This window comes from Leopardus geoffroyi, chromosome B3 (genome assembly GCF_018350155.1).
Source record: "Leopardus geoffroyi isolate Oge1 chromosome B3, O.geoffroyi_Oge1_pat1.0, whole genome shotgun sequence".
NCBI lineage: Eukaryota > Metazoa > Chordata > Mammalia > Carnivora > Felidae > Leopardus > Leopardus geoffroyi.
The window spans coordinates 111,186,290-111,211,908 of NC_059337.1; the positions used below are offsets into that span (position 1 = coordinate 111,186,290).

General features: G+C 47.3%; 1 protein-coding gene across 2 annotated transcripts in view; it reads right to left on the reverse strand.

The window, feature by feature from the left end:
- The window catches only part of SPTB (spectrin beta, erythrocytic), a 129,299-nt gene that overhangs the window by 34,161 nt on the left and 69,519 nt on the right, over positions 1-25,619 (reverse strand). For both annotated transcript variants that reach the window (XR_006705092.1, XM_045451236.1), the window contains exons 3-15: positions 16,157-16,308; positions 14,747-14,920; positions 13,672-13,763; positions 13,188-13,268; positions 12,752-12,867; positions 12,179-12,291; positions 11,177-11,364; positions 9,395-9,512; positions 8,612-8,770; positions 7,596-7,898; positions 6,708-6,858; positions 5,236-6,106; positions 4,003-4,140 (exon numbers count right to left, since the gene is read on the reverse strand). Coding sequence is in view for 1 of the 2 variants with exons in the window: in XM_045451236.1 (XP_045307192.1) it covers positions 4,003-4,140; positions 5,236-6,106; positions 6,708-6,858; positions 7,596-7,898; positions 8,612-8,770; positions 9,395-9,512; positions 11,177-11,364; positions 12,179-12,291; positions 12,752-12,867; positions 13,188-13,268; positions 13,672-13,763; positions 14,747-14,920; positions 16,157-16,308 (2,656 nt within the window). In the remaining variant the exon portion in view is untranslated. The remainder of the gene's footprint in view (positions 1-4,002; positions 4,141-5,235; positions 6,107-6,707; positions 6,859-7,595; positions 7,899-8,611; positions 8,771-9,394; positions 9,513-11,176; positions 11,365-12,178; positions 12,292-12,751; positions 12,868-13,187; positions 13,269-13,671; positions 13,764-14,746; positions 14,921-16,156; positions 16,309-25,619) is intronic.

Here is a 25,619-nt window from a genome sequence, read left to right on the forward strand (position 1 = left end):
AATCTCAATGAGCAGCTCTCCAGCACCACCACTGTACTGATCTAAGGATTGGGTCCTGAGTATCTTACTCCTCTTTGTACCCTCAGAACCTGGGGGAAGGAGGCTGAGCAACTAGGCAAATGACCTGGGGAGAGGGCAAGGTGGGTACTCCCAAGGTGTGACAACAGCTGCTAAAGAGGGGTGAGAGGTCTGCAAAGAGAAGTGGGAGATAGGCTAGGAGGAACTGGGAGTATCAGGACAGAGAAGAGCAAGAGCCCAAAGATTCTGCAGTTTCTCTCCTAGACAGAGAAGTCCCTGATTCCTGGGAAATTCTGTGCCTCCATGCAAGAAGCTCTGTGGTGATTTTCTAGGCCTTTCCTGGTGTGGCCTCACCACAGCCACCAGCAGAGACCACAGAGAGGATGGGCTGGGAATTAAGTCTAGTTGCTCCTGCTGCACTGTCTTTAAGATGGAAGAAGCTGACAGAACCACTCCAGTCAGCCCTGGTGAGGCCAGTCAGAAGTTCAGGTTTGGTCCTGGGCCAAGATCATTAAAAAAAAATGGAATTGGGGTGTGTAGATGGCTCAGTCCATTAAGCCTCCAACTTTGGCTCAGGTCATGATCTTGCGGTTCATGGGTTTGAGCCCCACACTATGCTCTGTGTGCTGACAGCTCAGAGCCTGGAGTCTGCCTCAGACTCTGTGTCTTCCTCTCTGCCCCTCCCCAGCTCGCTCTCGCTTTCTCTCTCAAAAATAAACATAAAAAAAAATGGAATGTATACAGTGTATGAAGGTAATCACTTATTCAGTAAGTGCTTGAATGACCCATATGGGCCAAGCCTGGCAGAAGAGATTTCAGTTGTGTCCCTGTTCACTCATTCACTAAACATTTATCATGCAACTGTCATGTGCCTTTTGCCAGGCACTGTTCTAGGCTCTAGGGACGTAGCAATGAACAAAGCAAAGTACTTGCTCTCATTTGAATGAGCAGAGACAGATAAGTAAGTCCATAATTCATCAAGTGGTGATAGGTACAATGAAAAAGTAAAGCAACATAATGAGATAGAGGCAGAGGGGCTGCGTAGGAAGTAGGTAGTGATGTTTTCAACTGGGTGGTCAGTGAAGGCTGTTCCAATAAGGTGAGTCTGAATAATATAAGGGAGTAAGCCGTGTGTGTGTGTGTGTGTGTGTGTGTGTGTGTGTGTGTGCGCGCGCGCGCACGTATGTGGATTTTCGGGCGTTAAATACATAAGGTTTTGTTTTGACATTATCATGGTAAGTCCTTCTATCAAAGAATATGGCATACTTCTCTTCCTTTTCAAGTTTTGTTCTGCTTCCTTCACATTCACTTTGCATATTTCTTGTCATTTTATTCTTTATTTTTTTTAACATTTATTCATTTTCTTAAAATAATTTTTTTGTTACTGTTTTTGTTATTTATTTTTGAGAGACAGAGACAGAGTACAAGTGGGGGAGGGGCAGAGAGAGAGGGAGACACAGAATCCGAAGCAGGCTCCAAGCTCTGAGCTTTCAGCACAGATCCCGAAGCACAGCTCAAACCCACAAACCGTGAGATCATGACCTGAGCCAAAGTCGGACACTCAACCAACTGAGCCACCCAGGCATCCTGTTACTTATTTTTTTCTAAATATAATTTATTGTCAAGTTAGCTAACATACAGAGTATACAATGTGCTCTTGGTTTTGGGAGTAGATTCCCATGATTCATAACTTGCATACAACACCCAGTGCTCATTCCAACAAGTGCCCTCCTCAATACCCATCACCTATTTTCCCCTCCCCCCACCCCCTTCAACCCTCAATTTATTCTCTGTATTTAAGAGTCTCTTATGGTTTGCCTCACTCTCTGTCTGAAACTATTTTTCCCCTTTTCCCTTCCCCCTGGTCTTCTGTTAAGTTTCTCAAACTCCACATATGAGTGAAAACATAGGATATCTTTCTCTGACTTATTTCACTTAGCATAATACCCTCCAGTTCCATCCATGTTGTTACAAATGGCACAATTTCATTCTTTCTCATTGCCAAGTAGCATTCCATTGTATATATAAACCACATCTTCTTTAGCCATTCATCAGTTGATGGATATTTGGGCTTTTTCCATAATTTGGCTATTATTGACAGTGCTGTTATAAACATTGGGGAACATGTGCCCCTATGCATCAGCACTCCTGTATCCTTTGGATAAACTCCTAGTAGTGGCCAAGTGGATATTAGGAAAGAGAATATTCCAAACAGAGGAAAGCTCAACTATATGCTTGGTGCTCAAAGCACTGTGGGCAGTAAAGATACTGCTCTTCATTTGCTTCTAGTCTAGCAGGAAAGTTCTTTAGGATAAAAATAATTATAACGGAAGGTAGACTATAAAGCTCTGAACCAGTACAAAGGAGGGAAAGAACGGTTTTCATCTTGGACACTGGGAAAAAGAGGCACCTGAACTGGTCTAAAGGATGGGCCTGATTTGGAATGTAGAGTTGGACGAGAATGCTCTCTGGTAGGGAGAACGGCAGTGGCGTGGGGGTAGGCTGTGGGCAGAGGTGAAGAATCACAGTTGTTTAAAAAATACATATTTGAAGAGCTATCACGTGAAAGAAGACTCATAATAAGTTTTTATTTCTCTAAAGGGCAGGGCCAGAACCAAGGTCTACAAATTTCAAGGAAGGAGATTTCCATTCACTAGGAGGTCAGACCTTCTAACCAAGGGAGTTGCCTCCAAATGGGGTAGGCTGCATGGTGAAGGGGTGAGCTACCCACCCCTGTAAGTGTCTGTACAAGAACAGAGGTCTGGAGTAGTCAGCCAGATTAGATGACTTCACAGGTATGTTTCAACTCTCAGATTTAACGAGAAAACCATCTTACCATTTCACGCCTCAGGTTTTCTCTCACCTAAGGATGGCAAGTGCCTTGACGTATTTCACTTAGGATGGTTCACAGCTTCAGGATTTACGAAGATCATTCTCATGAAGGCAACAGATACATAACTGACAAGTTCTTCCTGTCTTGCACGCACGCACACACACACACACTTGTACACACACTCTCTCTCTTTCTCTCTCTCACACACACACACACACACACACACACACCCTCATTATGTCCAAGCCTAAAGAAGATCAAAAAGTCATCTTCCTCCTCTGCACAAACTTCACATTACAGAGGAATCTCCTGACCTCAGTCTCTGTCATTAGATGCTGAGATAATCGGTCCTGTTCTAGTGACTCTGAAGTATCCCTGTCACCCTCTGCCTCCCACTGGGCCCCCACCAGAGTCTCTATTAGGCTGAGCCTTTTTTTTTTTTTTTTTTTTTAGTACAATGGGGTCTTACCTAATTCCACCTCCCAGATTGCTTCAGGCAGAGCAAAGCCCCGACATAAGTGTGGGGAAAGGAACTGGGGCAACAGGGAGGTGGTAAACATGTGGTATTGTGTGTGCAGGGCCCAAGGTAACAAAGGGGAACACAGGCGTGTGCTATCCTCAGAGATCCTTGAGGAACTCATCGCAATTATGCCTTGGACAGAAAGCACCCCCTCTCTAAAGGTTCCTTAGGGGCTGTTTTTTGTTCCAGCCACAAAGCGTGCTCAAGGCTTCCTGCTAATTCTCCTGCTCATTCAAGCCAGCCTCATTATCGATGCTGCATTTTGGCACAGGCAGGAGCTCTCTTTTATGGACAGTACTTAAGAGCTCTCAGAAAGCAATTTTTTCTGCCTACGAATGTCTGGGGAAATGTGGCATGAGTGCCTTATGGCCTGATTCTAACTACAAGTGCGCTCAGAACGTTTCCTCCATCACACAGGATACACCCCACCCTGTGTGGTGAGTGCAGCGCTGTTCACCCCTTGTTGCTACAGTCCATGGTCAGAAGGAGACTGTGACTGAGAAAGACAGGAGCTCTGAGGGTACAGACCCAACAGTGCCTAGCAGGAATCCTGACTTTGGGGCCAAACCCCAAGGGTGTGTCAGTGGCCCAGAGAAGATGCCCTCAGCCCCCAGCCCTACCCACACCCCACCTGCTGTTCAGGTGGTCCTGGTACTGCTTCACTTCCCCACTGCGAGGGTGGCTGCTGTCTACCAGGCTGTTGGCAGCAAGGTTCACGCCGTCAATCTGTATCATCAACGTCTTCATCTCCTGGTCCAGGATGTCAAACCTGATAGGGACAGAGAAGATGAGGACTGGGGAGGCAGCCTGGGCACTTGGCCTACTGCCCTGTCTCTGGAACCTGGAACTCTCACTTTCTCCTTCCATCTCCTAAATACATGTGACCGGGTAAGGGGGCAGAAAGGAAAAAGTAATGTTGACAGACTCTATTTTCTGATTCATGGGTCCAATTTCATAGTTTGGCATTTCTTGGACCAGGCTAGTAAACAGCTGGTTGCTTACCACATAGGCCATTGGCTCAATGGAGAGGCAGAGGGGAAAGAAGAGGTGTGTATGTTGGGGTGGGGGTGGGGTTGATCACCTCAAAGAACACCTGCCGTGTCTCCACTGCCACAGCTGCTACTCTTTGGCCCTAATTCCACTGGCCTTGATACCTTGACCTGAAGGATACCCTCCCCAGCCATGTGCTCTGTCCCCGAGTAGAAGAAGGGGGAGCCTCTGGGGGCAGGGTGTAGTTATGCAAGCTGACCCTTCTGGGATTAGAGACCAGGTCTCTCCAGCACCCTGGGCCCACCCCAGCACACTCTAGGGAGTGACCTCTCCTTCTCAACTCTCTAGTTCTGTACTTAAGACACTTGGAGTGCCGTCCAGACTGGGGGCATGCTCCCGCATGCCCAAGCGCGGATAGAATCAGAATACTGGACAGGAGAGTGGCCTTACAGACCAGTGGTTTGCAAACTGGTCCCTGTGGCCATTTGGGGCTCTGTGGCTTAGTGACTGCCATAGAGAGCTAGAGGTGGTGAGGCTCTGACTTCTCACCTCCCCCTTAACCAAACAGTTCTACTTTCCTCTGTGTTATATGTCAGAGGTTCTATATACAATTCATTTGAACAAAGACTGCTGTGGCCGAAAAGTAATTGAATAACTGGACTAGAAAGATCCCCTGTGTTATTTTAAGGAAGGCCCCAGGGGGCAAAGTACCCAAAGCCACAGAGCCTGATTAAAACCCATGACTCTGGTGCATGGCCTGAGCAATTAAGGGTATCCCGTCCCCTCTGAGAGAGAGCTCTCCTGATCTAGAGGTTGTTCCTACAGTGCAGGGCCATAGTGCGGGGAGCTGAGGGAGAGAAAGCCAGGCTCTGACCTGTGCTGTGCGACCTCCAGGTCCTCCAGTGTGTCTGGGATTTCCATCTGGGCCAGCCACTTTTCCTTCTCACCCATCCACAGCTCACAGGCATCTGTCTCCCCAAACACCGTATACAGGTCCAGGGCATCCTGCAGCCTCTGCCGACGCAGGTCTGCCTGGGCCACCACCTGCTGGTAGAGCTCCCGAAGGGCCTGCAGCCGGTTGGTCACATCTGGGGAATCCCGAAACTCTTGGGGGAAGTTCTGGGCCTGCTGTTCCAGATGTTCCATCACCCCGCGGCTCTCCTCCAGCTCCTCCAGGAAGTCCTTATGCTTCTTCCCCAGGGCCCGTGTGGCCCCCTCATCCTGCCCCACGTCTTCACCTGAGAGCAGCCGGTGGGCATCTTGCAGCCAGGCCTTTAGGTCGTCAGCATCACCCTGGAACTGGAAGAAGTTCTCAGCATCCTGGAGGTTCTTCTTGCGAAATGCAGCCAGCTCCTTCAGCTGGTCCCACTGTGCAGACACCTCCTTGATTCGGGCCTCAATCTGTGGGTGCCCAAATTGCTTACGTGCGACCATGCCCTCTGCCTCCTGGAAGATCTGCTCCAGGTGGGTGTCCAGCCCTCGGAGCTCATCCTCAAAAGCCTTGTGCTTGCGCTGAAGGATGAGCACACTCGTCAGGTCTTTGCCATAGTCCAGGGAAGAGTAGATCTGCTCCTTCTCCTTGATCCAGCTCTCGGCCTCATCCATCTCCCAGAAGAACTTCCAGAGCCGTTTGGACTGCTCCAACTGGGCCTTCCGTCCAGCTGCCATGTTGCTCAGCTCCTCAAAGCACTGCTCCAGGTGGCTGATACGGTCCTGGATAACCTGGGGGTCGCAAGGCTGGTATCCTGGGAGGAATGAAAGAAGGGAAGGCAAAAGAGGTAAGGGTTTTGTTTGTGGGCAAGCCTTGGATCATTTGCCAGGCTAGAACCACACAATCTAGAACCTGCCATCTCACTGGGGCTTTGGAATTGGACACAGAGTTCCCAGTTGCTCAGAGGACAGGCCAAGTTCTTTATAATTAGTTCCCATTAACAATTCAGGAATAAGGTGGGTCGGCTCTTGGTAGAAACGCGTAACACGAAATTCTTTTTTAAAAGGCCCAGGCACAGATTTCAAGATGATTCTTCAAGGAGGCATCAGGATCTTTAAGACCCAAAGCTATAATTCTAAATGGTCTCTGCTGTATCTTGAACTAGCAGAGTGAATGGAAGGCAGATGATGCCTTATTGGTGCTTAGGAACACCTTCTGATTCTAGATTACTGAAGCAGTTGCCTGCTATCTGGAGAATTTTGCTCTCCTTCAAGCTTCTCTTTTGCACCTTAGTTGATGAAAGAAGCAGAATTCTAAAGCTGGAGGATTTATCCAAGTTGAGGTGCTAGAACGCTGGGCCAGAGCATAGGGCTCTGGCTTCAGAGATCTCAACAGGGAGACATCCGTGGCCTCACCTTTCCCCTCAGTGAACTGCAGGGTGTCCGCAGTGATCGCCTTCACTTTGTCCCCTTGGATGGCGATGTCAGCTTCCATCAACTTGTGCTTCTGTAGCAAGTCCTCGACCTCCAACAAATGCTTCCCAAACTCAGCAGACAAGAGGTGAGCCTGGTAAAGAGGACAGATCGGGTAGAGGGGAAAAGGAGAGGTGAAGTCACATACCTGCTAGGAGAAGAGACCCCTCCAGAGGAAGCATCCATGGTATGGGGGCCTGGGAGTCAGATGCAGCTGGAAGATGCTTGCTGCTCAGCATGGAAGCTATAGAGGACTTCCTAGTGGGAGTGCCTTTCAGAATCATGCATGGAACGTTTTTCAGAAGCTCAAGCCCCACACTCGATCTCCTGCATCTGTCTCAAGGTTTGGGGCCTGGGCATGTGTATTTTTAGAAAGCTCCATGGTTGGTCTGATGTGCATCCTCAGTGAGACCCACTGCAGTGGAGGGAGAGGAGAGTCAGACTTCTTGGTTGCTCCTATGCTGGGAAGTCTGGATTCTAACCAGACTCAAACTGGGATTACTTGGGGCCGGATTCTCCAAGCTCCTGATTCATGTCTATCACTTCTAGGTCCTGTAGGTTGGCACCTGTGCTACCGTAAACCCAAGATGTTTTGATCACCCGAAATACAGTGGACCTGGGTTGGTGACTTGTCTGGAGCAGAGGGAGCCAAGCAGTTGATAGGTGGATGCAGCCAGACACCATACTGCCTCAGTTTCTCCATTTTGGGCCAGGGACATGTTCAGCTGGGAGGCATCTAAGGAAGCACAGCTAACTGCAGGGCCAGTGCCGAGGTAGGGCTGGTGGGGAGGGGTGGGAGGCGGTGGGGGATGGGCAGCCTCCGGGGCCCACCTTGATCTCATCCATCCAGTCAATGCTGTGCAGCATGTCCTGGAAGAGCTTCTGCAGGGCCAGGGTTGTCTCCAGTCGCTGGCGCCGGGCTCTCAGCAGCTCCTGCAGATAGTTCCACAGGCGCAGGATGTTGTCCTTGCGGGCAGTGATGCGCTTCTGGTCATGGTAATTCTCCTTCTCTAGCTCCTGGGCCAGGTCCTCCAGGGCCCTCACCCGCTCCTCGTAAGCAGCTGTGTCGGTCTCGATGGCTTCATGCTTCTTCTTGGCGGCCTCCACGGCTGCCAGGTCATACCCAAAGTTGTCCTGTCCCGTGCGGAGGAAAGCAGGTGGCTCAGTCAGGCTCCCCTTGGCCAGTCCCCAAGCACAGAGAAATGGCGGGTCCCTTCAGAACAACTGCTGGATGGGAAAGCCTGTCCGAGGGGGTGCATTCTGCTGTTTTTCTCAGCCTATCTTATCAAAGCCAAGTTCCAGAGACTAAATGTCTTATAAGAGCCTTTAAAAGAAGCTCATAATTTTATTCACTGTGCCATACACGTGGGTATGCCGTGTCTAAGTGACTGACCGAGCCCTTTTGCAGCCTGCTGGCACTCACTGCCTTGCCTTGAATGGACCTGCCCAATTCTGGGCAGGAAGGGGCTGCTTCTCACTTGGAAGCCATGCAGCTGTAAACAGACGGCTCACTCCCATGCTATCTAGGGTGCACACATACTCTCCAATTCTCTCAGAATGCTGGTTTTCCCCTTCCTGGACATTTGAGTCCAAGCTCTAAATGGAAAGGAACAGATGCTCTTATGGAGAATCAGCCCTGGGGTCAATTTTTGGCTAGTGAAATATGACGTGATCCTAGAGGTCAGAGTCCATGGAGAGTTCTTCCTCAAACGTGAATGCTGATTTACCCAGTCATGGGGAGCAGGGCCGCAAGGCCTGTGGAGAGGCTTATCCCACTGCCACTGAGAGGCCAGCTGGGGTTCTGGAAAGCTTCTGCCTCCTGCCATCCCCAGTGTGCCCCCCACTACCTGAGCCACGAGGCGCTGGTTTTCATTGAGCCACGTCTCTCTCATGGCGGCCTTTCTGTCAAAGCGTCGGGCCAACTGCTCCAGCTTCTCCTGTCGAATGAGCTCCTCCCTCAGGGCCAGCTCCCGCCGATACTCAGCTTCCTCCAGGCTTTCCCAGGCCTGTGTGAGGGACACAGGAGAACTCTTGGGGCATAGGGGAACACCTAGGTTTGAGGGTTCTGTCTCTTTCACCCGACACGGAGTGATTTCAGGAATCTAAGCAGAGCCTAGATTAAAGTTCAGTCCATCTTTTGGCTACCAAAGACTTGGGGAGCACTGGTCCTGACCTCCCAGTTCCTTCCTCCACTAAACCTGCCTTAGACTCTTGGCCTAATATAATGTTACTCGCCTCTGTGGGTGCTCAGTAAATTCTCACTGACTAAAGGGCTACTTTCATTCTGTTAGGATGTCCAAGTGATGCTAAGCCTCCAAACCTCTGAAGTACCAGAAAGCGTTTCCCTTCTAATTAGTTCATATTCATCCCATAGTCAGAGAAACTAAGCTATAAAACTGGCTCCAAGAATGGACTCTGGGCATCTGAACAGGGGGCTGAATTAACGGACAGTGAGTGGAGTCGGACCTCTCAGAACGAGGTTCAGAGAGCATTCCCAAACAGCCAGCATGTGCAGTTAATAACACTACAGAAGGTGGCTTGGTTTAATCCTGCCCAGTAAACCATTCCCTGTGCCCTTATTAGACACTCAGTCAACCCACTGGCAACGTGTAACGAAAACACCGCCATACCCGGTTGATGTCAGACACTAGTTTCCCATCGTGAGGTGTATACACTTTCTGATTGTTGGCTCTCATCCGGGACTGGATGGTAAACAGTAGGACTTCCAGATTACCCTTCTCCTGAAACCTGTTGAGGAAACAGAGGTAGGGAAATTAGTGTCGAGGTCCCCATATTTTTTGCTGAAGCCAAAATGGAACACTGGCATCTTGGAGCTGGGATAGCAAAGCATGTTTTCCTTAAAAACAAAAAGTAAAGAGGATGTGTAGGTTTACTTACCTGTTAAGAAATCTATCATACTCACCAACTGTGATCTGCTCGGGGTTGAGTCTTTATAACACAAAACAGAAAAAACACAACAGCCACCACAGTGTTTGCTTATCATTTGCTTCTACAGGGGAATGGCTAACTGGAGTATTCCAGTAATTCCTGCAGATACCAAGCTTTACCAATTGACACAAAAAAACTCTTCCCTGTTCTGAAATGATGAAGGCTTCTGACTAGCTCTTTAGTCAGCTTTTTACTGAGTAAGCCAAATAAACCTTAGAAGCCTCATTAACCATGTAAGAACATATTGTACTGAGAGCAACTTTCACTTGAGTACTAATGAACCAGCCCTCTGGACAAGTCCTAAAGGCCAGATGCATCTGAGTGGGGAGGAAAGACTGGGCTCCAGGATGGTAATAGGTACAGGAGATGAGAACTGACAGCGGGGCGAATGTCTGGAACCGAAGGTCTAAGCTCAAGGTAACTGGGTGCTTTTACATTTCCGTATGTACACAAGTATCTACCTACTTCTGCATCCTCCACGTAGCAGTCGAAGACTGGCTATAAACAAGGTCCCTACCCTGAGGCAAGCCTGACAGAGCTGACCACTCAGTCACTTCAAGAGGGCTATAGCCCAGGGCACCATCTGCTCAGCCAAGAGACAGCACCCCTGTGGTGCACTGCCTGGTAGATGCACAGGGGATGTTATCTGTCTTGGATTTAGGACTTTAAAAGTGGGTTAGTGTCAGGCCAGAAACCAGACGCTTGTTTACGGTACATTCTAGACTCCATGTCTCATCTTTCTCTGTTTGAGAGTCATGAATGAAGAGTGTGGGAGGTGAGGGGGAGGAACGAGGCAGAGGGCACCACCAGTGAGCTAGAAATCTGTTTCAGAAGAGCTGGACCAGCTAACAGCAGGTGAGATGGAATGCCCCCGTGTCTGTGCGTACCTGCATGCATGTTTTTATGGGTGTGTCTGTATGTGCACGTATGGTTCTGTTTGTGCCTATGTATGCACACATGTGCACAGGCCCTGCACACACTGGGGTGAAGCAGGGGTCTCAAGAGGCAGGCTAAATGCTGTGTTGATGAGCAGTGACAGATGAGAGAGAAACAGGATGTACCTGACGACCAACAGGACCCCACACAGAGAGCTCTGGGGCTGAGAATATAGAGGTCATTACCAGATAGCAAAAGCATGGCTCAGTGCACAGAGGAGAGGAACATTCCAGCATAGGTTCTTTGAAGAGACTCAGAAGTCTGAGATTTCACTCCTGCTCCCCTTCAGGGATCTGGGAAAGTACTTTCTTTGGCTATGAGTTAAGGGTTACTCATCAGTGCCCATTTCCTACAGGCTGATGGCTTGGGAGCAGGGAGGCAGGGCGGGGATGAAGTAGATGACAGATGTGAAGCTCTCTAGTTTCTAGGATATACCTCCTGGATACACTTCTCAAGGCTCAGAGACTGGCTCTACCTTGGCAGTTTCTTAGCACTGATGCCCACCCTCCAAGTGCCAAGGCCCTTACTTGGGTGGCTTCTCCACGGTGCGGTAGGTGCTGAAGGCCTGGAGTTGTTGCTGGACGCCTGTCAGGGAGTTGGCAAACTTGCGGCTGTTCAGGACAGTGATGGTCTGCTCAATCCAGGTGAGCAGGTCAGAGGCCAGCCCACTGTACTTTTCAATCATCTTCTCAGTCTCAATGGCATGGTCAATTACCTAGGGAACCACTTTATTACTTATCCTTATCAGAAGAACAATGACATCAATGAGGCCACCAATGGGGACCACAATGAAGGTGGTCCTCCTCTCCAAAACTGGAATGTTCCATGTTGGGTCTGTTTCCTGAGCCCAACAGCACTGCTAAGGCAGGAGGAATGGACTGAAAGTAGACTGGAAACATTAGTAGGAAGCTAGCTGTGCTAGGGCTCAGGGGCAGCTCCACCCTACCCCTGACCCTGTAAAACACTAGTAAAGCTTGCTGTGCCAGGACAGCAGCTACTAGAAAGACCAAGGTCTCGTTTATTTTAAAATGCATTATTAGGAATCCAGGGTTTCTAGAGGCACTGTCTTCGCTAAATGCCAGACACACAAGAAGAATGAGAAATGGTCTCTGCCCTTGGGGAGCTGTGGACCAGCAGGGGAAAGGAATCTGGCATGAGGGTCCATACAGTGTGATGGGATCCTGATATACCACAGGAGCTAAGAGGCCCAGAACCACAATAAACTAATAAATAAAAGCCCATCGTGTTCCTGTGGAAATGTTCATGAGATTTGGGTGTGCCGGTGGAAGATGGGCTCAGAGCTGCAGGCTAGGACATCTTTCAGGACAGACCATCAAATTGCTTTGGAATTCAGCTTGGGAGCCATTAACTTGGCAATGTTTGGCTTCAGAGGAAGTTGGTGGGGAGTGATCTATAACCCCCCCACTGCAGCCAGGGCCTATACACAAAGCTCTTAGAGTAGAAAAGAAGCATCTCGGTGTGACAAACAGGGAAACGGGGGACACTCTGGTTATGAAACGGCTTTGTACCTTGCCGACACGCTTGCCCTCCACCGCCAGCACCTTCATCTTGGAGAAATAGTGGTAAAATGCCACCACGTAGGTAATAATGGATTTTTCATCAGGGTTTTCTGTGAAGACATCTGCAAGAGGAAAGGGTGTGCTCTCAGAACCCAAATGGAAGCTGGAAATGTCAGGCTCAGAGGGCTTATCTCCCTGTTCCTATAGCATAAAATTCAACTACAGGACCCAAGTGACAAACAGAGGGGTGAGAATGAAAGAATAAGTGTTTGCAATTTTAGCGAGAGGATCAAATCCATATTAGGACCACAAATGATGAAAGAAGTAAAAAGAAGGATCCAAAGACTACAAGTGGGCCCCCAGTTGGGCCAGGCAAATGTGGGGAACCACCTTGGATCTGAAGAGCAGGCCCGGAGCAGAGCCCTGGCTCAGCCACTGTCCCCTCGCTGTGTCCACGCCTGGCCCAGCACCAGGCCTAGACTCCTCCAGGTGCCCTGCCAGTTTGGGGCTCCCTCCAGCCTGAGCACTGGCTCCCATCACTGCCCATCACTGCAGCAGAGGACTGGAGCAGGTGTAGCTCACCTTCAGGGTCGAGGAGCGGGATGATGCCCAGCTGACGCTCAGCCACATCAAACGCATGCTCAAGGTTGTGTCGTGCATTGGAGTCCTTCAGCTTATCAAAGTCGATCAGGTCAGGCCTGGGGACAAGGCCAGGCTGTTAAAAGGGGAGTGGCCATGGCATCCCCCACTAAGAGGGCTGCCCCAGCACAAAGCAAGGATGCTGGGCAGAAGTCAAAGGAGACAGGAGCAGGAGGGGGCCAGCTGTGAACACTAGTACAAGGGGAGGGGGCAGTGGGCATGACTGAATTTCAGGGAGGCAGGGATGCTGAGGGTGAGAGAAGGCCCAGTGGAGAGAACATTCCTGGGAAGCTTGAACAGGAACCTACACGTTGAGTAAAATGTATCCAAACAGCCCAGGTGTTCTGCGTCATTTCCACAGCCCTCTCCTCCCCCTTACCGGTGTTTGTGTATCAGGGCGTTAAAGGCCAGGCCATCCTTCCAGCTGGAGGTGAAGTTGGTTACATTGACCTGGGGGTAGCTGCATCCAAAAGAAACAATAAGACCTAAGAAATCGATTCTTTGGGGGTCTCAAAAAGTGTCTAAACCGAGAAACTAATACACAAGAGAGAAATGTATCGATCCCTTCTTGAGCCCCTTCAACAACAGACAGCAGTTAAGTCACAAGAAGAGGCTCCTCCATAAGGGGGGCCCAAGAGACTCACACACCCAACAGACCCCAGACAGAGTCTGGCCAGGCAACTCTGGAAAGGAATGCTGAATTTCAGGCCTCTAAGAATCAGGTCAGGATAAATTTTGCATCAGTTACCCCAATGCTGCTACAGTTCTGGGTGATGATATGGGTGTTCCCTGGGTATGGCAGTACTTGGGGGAAGTAAGGGCGTGGTGGGGAATGTAGTAATGAACTGATTCCCAGGGCATACCCTGCTGTCTTCATCTGACACCATAATAGCAATGCATCCTTGGCCGAGCGTGTCTCACGACCTTCCATTGTTTGGACAACAATGTCCTGAATCTAGGGGTGCAGGAACAAGAGAGGGAGGAATTAGATTTGCATCTGGCTCTGTGCCTTCCTTCTCTCCCTCCCTCTTTCTTCCTTCTTAGCCACCCGTCTGCATTGTCAGCCCCGCAGCAACACCACAGCTTAAGGCCCTGCATCCCAGTGGCCCGTTTCTCTCCCTTAGTCAGCTGCACAGGACGGGGATGGCTTCCTCATGTTGGAGGAGACAGCTCTAACCTGATGACTAATGGGGTACTGAGAATAAACAAGATACCCCAAATCCTCCTCTGAGTAACAGTGCCCTGCAAGGAACAACATGAATATTGAAAGGGACTGTATGTTTGATTAGTAGCTCCTCTTACCTTTCATTCTCCCCAATTCTGCCATTATTACTGCTTAACTATAAGCACCGACAGAGAGTGAAGTGGGATATCCAAGACCCCTTGGATGAGCTCTTCAGTCTGGGAATTGTGTGCTGTCTTCTTCCTCCCTGCCTTCCCTGCCTCAGGACTAGATTCTTTCTGTCCCCAAGCCAGCATGTGGAAGGCCCTGCTTTCCTTCCCTTGCACTTTCTCAACTTCCTTACAGATAATGAACCTTGAATTTCAGGGTGGGAAGAGAAAAGTTTCTGACTGAAAAACATAAAATAGATCTTCTGTATTGTTTTCGCAACTTGTGAATCAAACTATTTAAGAAAAACCAAAAAGTTACACATGTGGGGGGAAGGGGGCAAAAGCAGATCTTGTGGTCAGCCCAGCTACTAGTTTCCATCTTCTCCCTCAAAAGACTACACTGTTGACTGAACAGCTCACCTTGAGCTTCAGTGACCAGGCAATGTAGAGGACGGTCCCTTCTTCCTATAAACGTTGTCCCACGAGACAGGTTTCTAGCCTCCCAGAATGTGCATACTCGTACTTCATTCACCATTTTATAAGATTCCTAAGCCCTATCTGGCCCCTTAAGGCTCCCTCCACTCCCTCTGCCCCCTTGGAACCCACCTGGAAGCGAAGGATGATGGTCCAGATGAGGCCCAGGACCAGGCGGTGGTTGCCATCCACGATGTCATGGGAGCCCATGTTTTCCAGGTGCACACGCTGCTCCTTGAGGAACTGCAGGGCTTTGTCCACATTCTCCAGGCAGTGGATGCGCATCTTCCCCTTCGTGGGCTTTGGCTGAAGGACAGCATTGGCCCCATGGGCACGGAGGGACCTCACGGTCACCCCCAGAGGTGGTTGCAGCCTAGACCAGTTCCTGCCATCAGCATCCACCCTCTACCCTCCTGGCCAAACTCCAACCCTCATGCTCACTGCTTGCCACTTTTCAACCCCATCCTTTCAGCAAAGTTCAGAGGCTCCCCCTTCCTTGAGCATCCAGAGCTCTGCAATTGGGCTGTGTCGGTACAGTTCCAGGGTCTGAACAAAGCCTTCTGAGTATGTAATAAATGACATTCAAGAGCAGTAATACAACAGATAGTTAATTGAGCACTTACTATGTGCCAGGCACATTTCTAAGAACTATTTACTGTTGGTTGGTGATAAGAGTGGCTTTCTGTTTGGTGATTGATACAACAGGGTCTATTCCAGCGTCCAGCCTCCTCCTCCATCCCTGAATGGTCCCAGCCAAAACTTAAGGGGACCACCCCTGAGGAGTAGCCACATCATGTGAAGGGTTCCCAGTGGTAACTCTTTCTAGTGGGCTTTCAATACAGTGTAAAAGGCAGCAGCCTGGAGTTGAAAAGGCAACAGAAGAATGTGGTACCTTTTCATTCAAACCCCAAGGATCTTAGTGCTTCATCAGGCACAGGTATCATTTTATCCATGGGGGAAACAAGGCAAAGAAGATCCTGACTAATAGGCCCAAGGTCATAATGGAAGTCACTGAACAAAACACAAACCTTCATCTGGTTCTCCCTCAGAGACAACATTACTGCCAGGTGGGTTACAACTGAGAGGACATGTAATAAATTTCCACTTGTAAGAGTGACAGAACACACAGGAAAATATCTTCCATGCTTTCTTCTGGGTTCCAAGAAGGGTGCAAATTTCTCCAACTGGGTAATAACCCATCTTAGCCTGCATGAGGCAACAGATGGTAGGTCCACTGCAGGCCAGCGACAGATGCTCAGGCCCCACGTGGACAAAGTCAAGAGCTCTGCATGGCTTCTGGGAGAAGCATGAAGAGGTAGGAGTGGCCATTAGGCAATGAATTCTGAGTAGAGGTCAGAGAACTCAGGAAGCCACATGGACATCTCACATCAGTAAGCAATGAAACCTCCCAAAAGAATAAGGAGAAACCTTGGAAGGCCATGAGAATTGGAGATACCCACAGACCATGTCTTTCCTGAAGAGGGGACACGGCACAACCACACGGTGCAGGGAAAGAGGCCACGACACAGAAAGGGGCTTTACCAGCATCTCTCCAGAGAGCACCTCCAGGAGCTTGATGAGCATCCGTCCATCCCGCAGATCCTTGTAGAGGTCAGTGATGCGACAGGGCACACGAGCCAGGTTTGAGTTCACCCATTTTGTGAAGGTCTTCTTCTGAACCACTTCCCGCTCATCTGAGTGGGGAGAAGAGCCTTGGGTGAGGTGCCCGGGGTGACAGTGTCAGTGTGCAATGTGACATAGGGCTGAGGGGATTTCTTAATCCCAGGGTCCCCTGATCCCTGGTAGAGGAGGCTGAGGTACCTATTTCATCCCTTTCCTAGGAACATTGGCGGTCAGAGTGTAGCCTTTGGGCAACATGGGTCCATGGACTGGGGCAATGAAGAGACTACTTCTACTACCACATTCTATGCCCAGTGGCTAGGCATGCCTAATTCAGCCACCTGTTTTCCTGTGCCTGGCAGAATGCTCTGTCCCTTTGTACCAGTAAACTCAGATTTCAACGCCAGGTTCACCCGTCTACCCATCCAACGAACATTCCCTGCCTAGAATGGTCTCTCTGGCCCTTCCACTCCACCCCACCCCCTCCACCTAACTCCTATTTGTCCAGAAAGCTTTTGCCAACCCCTTGCCGGGTTAGGCCTCCCCTTGTGTGCCCCACCCCCTGCATATACATTTCTCATTTAGGTCTTGCTTCACATTCATAGGAGTTGAAAGCCTGTCTCTCCTGCAAGCAAAGTCTGTCTGTCTATCTGGTTCACTTCTATAACCCGAAGGCCTAGCGCCCGCTACACGGTAGATATTCCAGAGCTGTACTGTATTGAGTGCACATTTACTCAGCTCCCGTTGGTGGAGGCCCATGCTAGGCCTGATAATACATAAAAGCAAAACCAACTGCCTGCCCTGAAGAAGCTCCTGGTAGGCAGAGAAGAATGGTGAGCAAGGCAAGTTGGAATGTATGATCCGCACAAGTTTAGACATCCAGGAGGTTTGGGTTGGGGGCCATCCATTGCATTATGCTGCCTCTCTCATCCCCAGCATACCAGGCAGAGGTTCTCCCTCTTCAGACCTGAGAAGCTGACAGACATCCCTACTCGAAATCAGCATCAGCCCTAACCAGGCTTCTCGCTGCACCAGTTCAGGAGAGGTACCTCTTGGCACCTCTGTAAACCAGATTCTGGTAACCTGCACAGTTATGGCTGGGAGCCTTGAACAAGATGCTGGAGAGAGAGAAGCTGGGATAGCACAAAGAATGGGGGAGGAGCGGAAGACAGAAGAGTGGAAGAAAAGAGAAAGGGGGAGAAGAGGGAAGGAGGGTGTACCCTTGTTGTTGTCCCTAGTGAACAGTTTGTGACCACAGGCTTCGGGCGTTTCGGTGCAGGAGCTGGCTGGTCTGACGGTTGCAGAGGAAGCCTGGGGAGGGTGCGTGGGGGGTAGGGCACAGCCAAGGCAACTCAGAGCAGCCTAGCCAGGAGAGATGTCAGCCCCTGGGGGCAGGCTCAATGTCCGCTCTGCTGAGTCCAAACCGTGGAAAGGTTGGCCTTTTAAATTATTAAATACCTGATTTAACAACAACAAAAAGAGAAGCCCCGCCAGCACGGCCTCAAGGGTATAATTTTGGCGGTTCTGGAGGCTCACAGCATCAAATTCCTTCCTATTGCACTGCTATTTTAGTGTGAGGAACTCAGACACATTATTCACTTATTCATTCATCCAGCCAATGTTTACTGCACAACCACTAGGTGCCAGGCTCTGGGGGAGATGGGGAATCAAGGACAGGAAAGACAGCCCCTTCCTTGAAGCAGACATACTCTGCTATAAATAAGATGGGCTCTGGAGTCCTATATGAAGAATTCAATGGCAGCCATCTAAATAAGACTTCCATGAAGAAGGAAAATACTACTACTGATTCTATGAGTCTCAGATAAATAAAAAATTAAAATGGCATCCATTCATACCAGGCCACTGGGCAAAGTTTCAGGTGAAAAAACCCTCCTTACTCTTTTGCTGGCAAGTTAAACCACTTTCCTGATTTCAAGGACTGTCCAGTAAAATGTAACTAAAGTTTCAAAGATATATTGGACAAGAAGCAATTGCATTTATTCTGGGGCATGTTTGGGCTCAATAGAACCTACCATGACCCCGTGATGCCTTCCCTAGAAACCAGAACTGTTCTGTTTTTAACTTTTTAATGTTTCTTCACTTTGGAGAGACAGAAAGAGAGAGAGCACGAGCAAGGGAGGGGCAGAGAGAGGAGGAGACATAGAATCCGAAGCAGGCTCCAGGCTCTGAACTATCAGCAGAGCCCGATACAGGGCTTGGACCCACGAACCCATGAGATCATGACCTGAGCCGAAGTCAGATGCTTAACCAACTAAGCCACCCAGGTGCCCCTAAACCAGAGCTGTTCTTTAAGGGGCTAGCTCTTCTAACTGATGGAGCTTTGAGCAAGGGCTAAAATTTTTAGCCCCCTTAGAGAGAAGTGTGTCAAAAAACTTAAGTCCTTTCTTCATTTCTCCTTTTCCTGTTTTTAAGAATCCCAAAATTTCATCACATGGGTAACGAGACCCATTTATTTGTGGTTGGCGAAGGGTGAGGAAGTGCTTTTAGCTGGGGACATGGGATTTAATTCTCGGCTGCTGGGCTGGCACATATATTGGAACAGATATATCATAAATTACCCTTAGGTCTCCCCAGTTTTCAACACACAAATGAAGCCTCGTAGACCCCAAAATGTTGGAGCCACAGGTTTAGAGCTCAGGCAGGCAGCTTCTTGGCTGCTTTTTACTTGAAGACTGGGGTGAAATTGCCCAGAATCACCAGCACCCTGAAACACTCTGCAGTGTTGAGACATGGGAAGGATTCTGAGAGGCTAATGATGATCATAAGGAGAGAAAGCCCAGGAGTGGGGATTAATTTCCATTAGCTGTTTTGCTCTGGCTGCTCCACGTCGGCATGCTCAGCAAATTTACTCCCAGCATGCCCCAGGCGCCCATCAGGAGCCTTCCAAGTACAGGAGAGGCGGGTGGCCCAGGGCCAGCTGGGCTGGGAACCCCGGTGGTGTAGACAGGCTGGGGCAGTGGCCATGTATTGGGCCTGCTGTCCCCAGGGGGCCTGGGCCATCTTGCATGGACCCTCTGTGGAAAGGAGTCCTCAGCAAGGGCTGGCTAGGGGCCAGACCTCATTTCCAGATCCCTAACCCTTCCAGTGCAGGAAAGGGAACAAGTCTACCAGCATGGTCTGACTCAAAGCCACCAGAGCCTCAGAAAACCCTTGTGCCTTTGCTGCCCTCAAGGGTAGGGCCCTCCATTCCTGTCTGTTCTTCCTCTCCCTTTCCCTCCCAGGATGGGACCATCTTCAGTCCTTCCTACATGTCAGGGCTTCTCCTAGAAAACTCACCTTCTCTGACCAGCTGGCTAGACCAAGTGTCTGGATACTGTGACTGGGTGATCTTTCATTTACATTCCCTTTCCAAGGTTTGGTTTGAGGTCAAACAGACCCACAAAACACGGACTCAAATATTTGTCCACTAATAAGTGAGTTTATAGTACCTGGCACACAGAAAGCTAGCCTAAATGTTACCATCGCTCTTATCGTCACTACTACTACTATTTTTTTAGTTAAAAAAGTTTTTAATCTTTATTTATAAGAGAGAGAGAAAGAGACAGAGAGCCAGTGGGGGAGGAACAGAGAGGGAGACACAGAATCCGAAGCAGGCTCCAGGCTCCAAGCTGTCAGCACAAAGCCCAACGTGGAGCTTGAACTTATAAACTGTGAGATCATGACCTGAGCCAAGTTGGACGCTTAACTGACTGAGCCACCCAGGCACCTCAGGACAGTTCATTTTAAAATGAACATATAAAAGCTGTCACAAGGTGACACTGGATTAGTTACCAGATAAATGGCACATACAGTAAATGGTCATGGGCCAAAGGGGAGAGAAGTCATTTCTAACTGGAGTAGGCAAGGGGGTTTCTCATAAAGAAAACCTCTTTGGACAGGTAGAGGAGGAGGGGAGCCAGGAAGAGAGGAGGAAGAGAGATATTCCCAGAGAGACATGGAAGGATGGAGCTTGTTCAGGGGCTGCTGAGTAACTCCAGGTGAGAAGAAAATGTGTGAGGGGTCCCTGGGTGGTTCAGTTGGTTAAGTGTCTGACTTTGGCTCAGGTCATGAGCTCACGGTTCCTGAATTCAAGCCCTGTGTTGGGCTCTCTGCTGTCAGCACAGAGCCCGCTTTCAGATCCTCTGTCTCCCCACTCCCCACCCTCCTGCCTCTCTCCTGCTCATGCTCATCTGCTCTCTCTCTCTCAAAAATAAACATTAAAAAAAAGAAGAAAATGTGTGGAAAATAGGTTTTAAAACCGAATATGGAAAGCCTTGAAAGAAAGGCCAAGAAGTTTAGATTTAATCCTAAAAGCAAAAGAAACCACTGAAGGTATAGGAGGTTCATTTCCTGAATTACTAGTTTGTAAGGCCCTCAATGATAATAATAATAAAAAAAAGTGTTTCAGCTTAAAATGAAATGTGAAAATTTACATAAAGAAACACCTTTATATATTTTTAAAGGGATTCACAATATGTGCCCCATTTTTAAAAATGCTTATTTATTTTTGCGAGCGAGCGAGCAAGAGAACACGAACAAGCAGAGGAGGGGCAAAGAGAGAGGGAGACAGAGGATCCAAAGCAGGCTTCTTGCTGTCAGCACAGAGCCTGATGAGGGGCTTGAACTCACCAACTGTGAGATCGTGACCTGAGCCAAAGTCAGACATTTAACCGACTGAGCCACCCAGGTGCCCCAAGAACACCTTTTTAAAAGTCTCCTGAGGGGGCGCCTGGGTGGCTCAGTCGGTTAAGCGTCTGATTTCAGCTCACGGCACGATCTCGTGGTCCGTGAGTTCGAGCCCCGCATCAGGCTCTGAGCCGATGGCTCAGAGCCTGGACCCTGCTTCCGATTCTGTGTCTCCCTCTCTCTCTGCCCCTCCCCCGTTCATGCTCTGTCTCTCTCTGTCTCAAAAATAAATAAAACGTTAAAAGAAAAATTTTTTAAAAATTAAAAAAAAAAGTCTCCTGAGGTGCACAAAAGATTTGAACAGGTGGCAAGGCACATCCAAGTCTTGACTAGGAAAACTCAATATCATAAAGATGTCAGTTTACTCTAAATTCATTTACATATTGAATATTATTTTAAATATATTTAAATTATATAACTTAAATTTGGGGGGAAACTAGAGAAGCTATGAGAAAATGCATTGGAGGGGCGCCCGGGTGGCTCAGTCGGTTGGGCGGCCGACTTCGGCTCAGGTCACGATCTCACACTCCGTGAGTTCGAGCCCCGCGTCGGGCTCTGTGCTGACCGCTCAGAGCCTGGAGCCTGTTTCAGATTCTGTGTCTCCCTCTCTCTCTGACCCTCCCCCATTCATGCTCTGTCTCTCTCTGTCTCAAAAATAAATAAACGTTAAAAAAAAAAAAAGAAAGAAAATGCATTGGAAAAACAAATAGCTAGGAAAACCCCAAAAAGAAGAGTAACAGACCTTCCCAGGCATTTTTTGTATCAGATAATAAAGCACAGTATAAAGGTACAATGATAAAACTGTGTGCTACTAGCATATGAAAAGACATATCGATGGAACAGAAGTAGTCCCAAGCACAGAGAGGCACTTGATAACTGATAAAGGTAGTTATTTCAAATAGAAAGGGGAAAAAAAGGATTATTGGGTAAGCGGTGTGGAAAAAATTAGATGCCATCCAGGAAAAATTAACTTATATTTATACCTAACATTCCATGATAATTTCATTCAGATAAAAACTGAAAATGTAAAAATTAAATCATAAAAATACCAAAACCAATCATGGTTGAATGCTTTTGTTTTTGTTTTCTAATGATGCTGGTGTAGAAAAAGTCCTCCTAAATAGGACACAAAATTCAAAAGGTAGAAAATAAAAGATTGAAATTTCAACTACATTAAAAAAAAACTTCAGTCAAAATTTCTGCTCCTATGAATTAAAATTAAAAAAAAATTTTGTGTGGGTTAGAATACCACAAGCAAAGTCACATAAATGACAAAGGATATTTGTAACTCACATCTTTCAAAGAGCCAATTCCCTTAGGATATAAAGAACATACACAAATTAATGAGGAAAAAGACCAACAATCTAATAGCAAAATGGACATATGTATGTGAACAAAAAGTTAACAGAAAAACTGTAAAATGGTCTTTAATGTGTAGAAAATTGTCCAAGCTATTCATAGAAGTACAAATTCAAAGTATAAACATACACACGAAATTTAATAAATGGCCCTTAATTAGTTTGGACAGATTAATTATAAAAGACATTTTTGAGACAACTGGGAAAATTTGATTAAGTGGGTTATTAGATTGTATTAGAGTTGATGTTAATTTTATTAAGTCTGCATTTTTGCCAGCACATAGCTGTAAGCTAGGGGTAAAGCTAGGGGTAATAGTAGTATTATAGTTAGGTGGGAAATGTTCTTGTTTTTCAGAGGTACCTACTAAAGTATTGGGGTAAAATGTCATGGCAATCTTCAATTCACTTTAAAAATACGTCAACCCCTCAAATAAACAAGCAAATATGGTAAAAAAATAATAATAATAACAGTTGTTAAGTCTAGGTGAGGATTCATTATACTTTTATCTCTATTTTTTTGTATGTTTGAAATTTTTCATACTAAAAGTCAAAAAGTACAACGAAAGTCCATCAAGACACTGCTTCACTTGTCGGGTGGGCACAGATCAAAAAGTCTGATAAAATCCGGTGTTTGGCTAAGGGTGTGGGGAAAAAACATTCATATGTTGCTAGAAAAGTTATGAGGCAATTTGGCAAGACTGATCAGAATTATAGATGCACATACTTTTGAACCCAGTAAATCCACTTCTAGGAATATATCCTCCCGACAAACATATATTTGGGAATTAATCTATATATAAGGTTATTCATTGCATTTTTAAAAATAGTGAAAGACTGGAAACAATGAAAATGTTCACCAATAGGAGACTGGTTAAATTAAAATTGTATGTCCATACAATAGAAAACTTAATTGTTGTAAAAAAAAAAATGAGGCTGTTTATATATTAATACAAAACAATCTTCAATATATCTTGGGTGGAAGAAAACACATACAGCAATGTGTAGTAAAAAAAGAAAAAAAGGCTGGGAAGAAGAATAGACCATTTGCTAATATATGCATAAAATACGCCTGGAAAGATGCATGGGAAATTGAGAACACTAATTATGGGAAAAGAACTAGGTATCTGAAGGACCAAGGTGGGAATAAAACATTTTTTGCCCTTTTATACATCTTTTGAGTTTTATCCCCTGGATGTATATGTTATTTATTCAATATAGAAATCTATTTTTCTTTTTCTTAAGAAAATATTAAACTTTTTTTTCCTCCTCTTCCAAGATGGCCCAGTTCCCTGTGTGTCCTGCTTCAGGGACTTTTCACGAGACAAAAATCACAAGCATGGTTAACCACCTGAGCCACAGGAAAGATGGAAGGGAGAGAGAGAGAAGGTTTATGAGTTGAGGAACACTTCCTACATCCCTTGAGAACAGAGCCCAGGAGGGAGGTCTATGGGTCCTGTGGGCAGGTTTAGCTCTGCCCCCCCTGACCACCATGTAGCTACTCTCCCAGGTCTTGCCCTCTGAATATCCCCCACAGGTGTTTTAAAGCACAGACCTCTCCCCTGGAGTCAAGGTTCTTTCCCTTTCTTTCTTGTGTTCTACCTTCTCTAGGCTTCTTCTTGGCTCTTCCTTCTGCTTCCCTCCTCCCTTGGCGACAGCACTCCTGCCACTGGCCCCACCTACTCTGGTACCTGCTTCACTTCCTGACATCATGGGCATCTGGGAAGTTTGTTATCAAAATTCCCCCGTGTTTTTTTTTTTTTTTTTTAATTTTTTTTTTTCAACGTTTATTTATTTTTGGGACAGAGAGAGACAGAGCATGAACGGGGGAGGGGCAGAGAGAGAGGGAGACACAGAATTAGAAACAGGCTCCAGGCTCTGAGCCATCAGCCCAGAGCCTGACGCGGGGCTCGAACTCACGGACCGCGAGATCGTGACCTGGCTGAAGTCGGACGCTTAACCGACTGTGCCACCCAGGCGCCCCAAAATTCCCCCGTGTTTTAAAAATAAAAGCCTAGGGGCGCCTGGGTGGCGCAGTCGGTTAAGCGTCCGACTTCAGCCAGGTCACGATCTCGCGGTCCGTGAGTTCGAGCCCCGCGTCAGGCTCTGGGCTGATGGCTCAGAGCCTGGAGCCTGTTTCTAATTCTGTGTCTCCCTCTCTCTCTGCCCCTCCCCCGTTCATGCTCTGTCTCTCTCTGTCCCAAAAATAAATAAACGTTGAAAAAAAAATTAAAAAAAAAATAAATAAAAGCCTATTACACATTGGCTGTTCTTAAGCCACATGGTTTAGTTGAAATAGTTTCTCTTGGAACCTCAATTACCCAATTCTAGGCCCATTTATCTATTTCTGCCCTAGTTTCCTATAAAATTCCTTGCGTGCTTCATATCCCTCCCTCTTTTGTCTGTTAAAAATCTGCTATCAAGACTAGAGAATAGCAGGGTGCCTGGCTGGCTTGGTCGGTAGAGCATGTGACTCTGGATCTCGAGGTTGTGAGTTTGAGCCCCACATTGGGTGTAGAGATTTCTCAAAAATAAAAGAAATCTTAAAAAATAAAAATGAAAAAGAATAGAGAACAGCAACCTAAATATTCAAAACAGGGGATTATATGATAATTTTGGTACATTTGTGAAGATACTAATAAGGTTGTAGAAGACCTTTCAATGGTAGGAAAGGATATTATAATACATATTAAGGAAAAATACAGATTTTAAAATAACACGTATGACCCCAGTCTTGTAGAGCTATATCCATTTAAAAACAAAATCTTAAGCTAGATATTGTTATAGCTGAGTGGTAAGACTGTGGGTGCCTTTTCTTTTTGCTCATCTGTAGTTTCCAAAATTTCTGCAATGAACATGTATTACTTTGATAATAAGAAACAGCAAATATCATGAAGAAAAATCAGATATGAAGCTCATAAATCCTGAGGAATAAATGACTGATGAAATGTTTAAAAATGTGTTGTGTTTTTTTTTTTCCAGAAGCCTGCATTTTTACCAGCATGTAGCCCTAAGGTATAGGTAAAGCTGGTGGTCAGAAAGACAAAAGGGAGAAAAGGCACCATAGGAGGCCCATGGACCACTGGCCTGGGTCTGAAAACAATCATTTAATCCTTTGTAGGTTTACAGCTTGGGATTTCTCTACTTCTCATGTCAGGAAGCCAAGAGCTTAAGGAACCTGAATGAGTGATGCTTTAACTCCCATGAATTTGTGACAACATTGAAGATACAGATGCTAATCCCATGAAGCCTAGCATAGGGGCAGACCCTGAGAGACACATCATAAATGATGCTGGTGGCACAAATTCTACCCTATAGTTTAGCTTGGAGAGGAATTTTTTCTT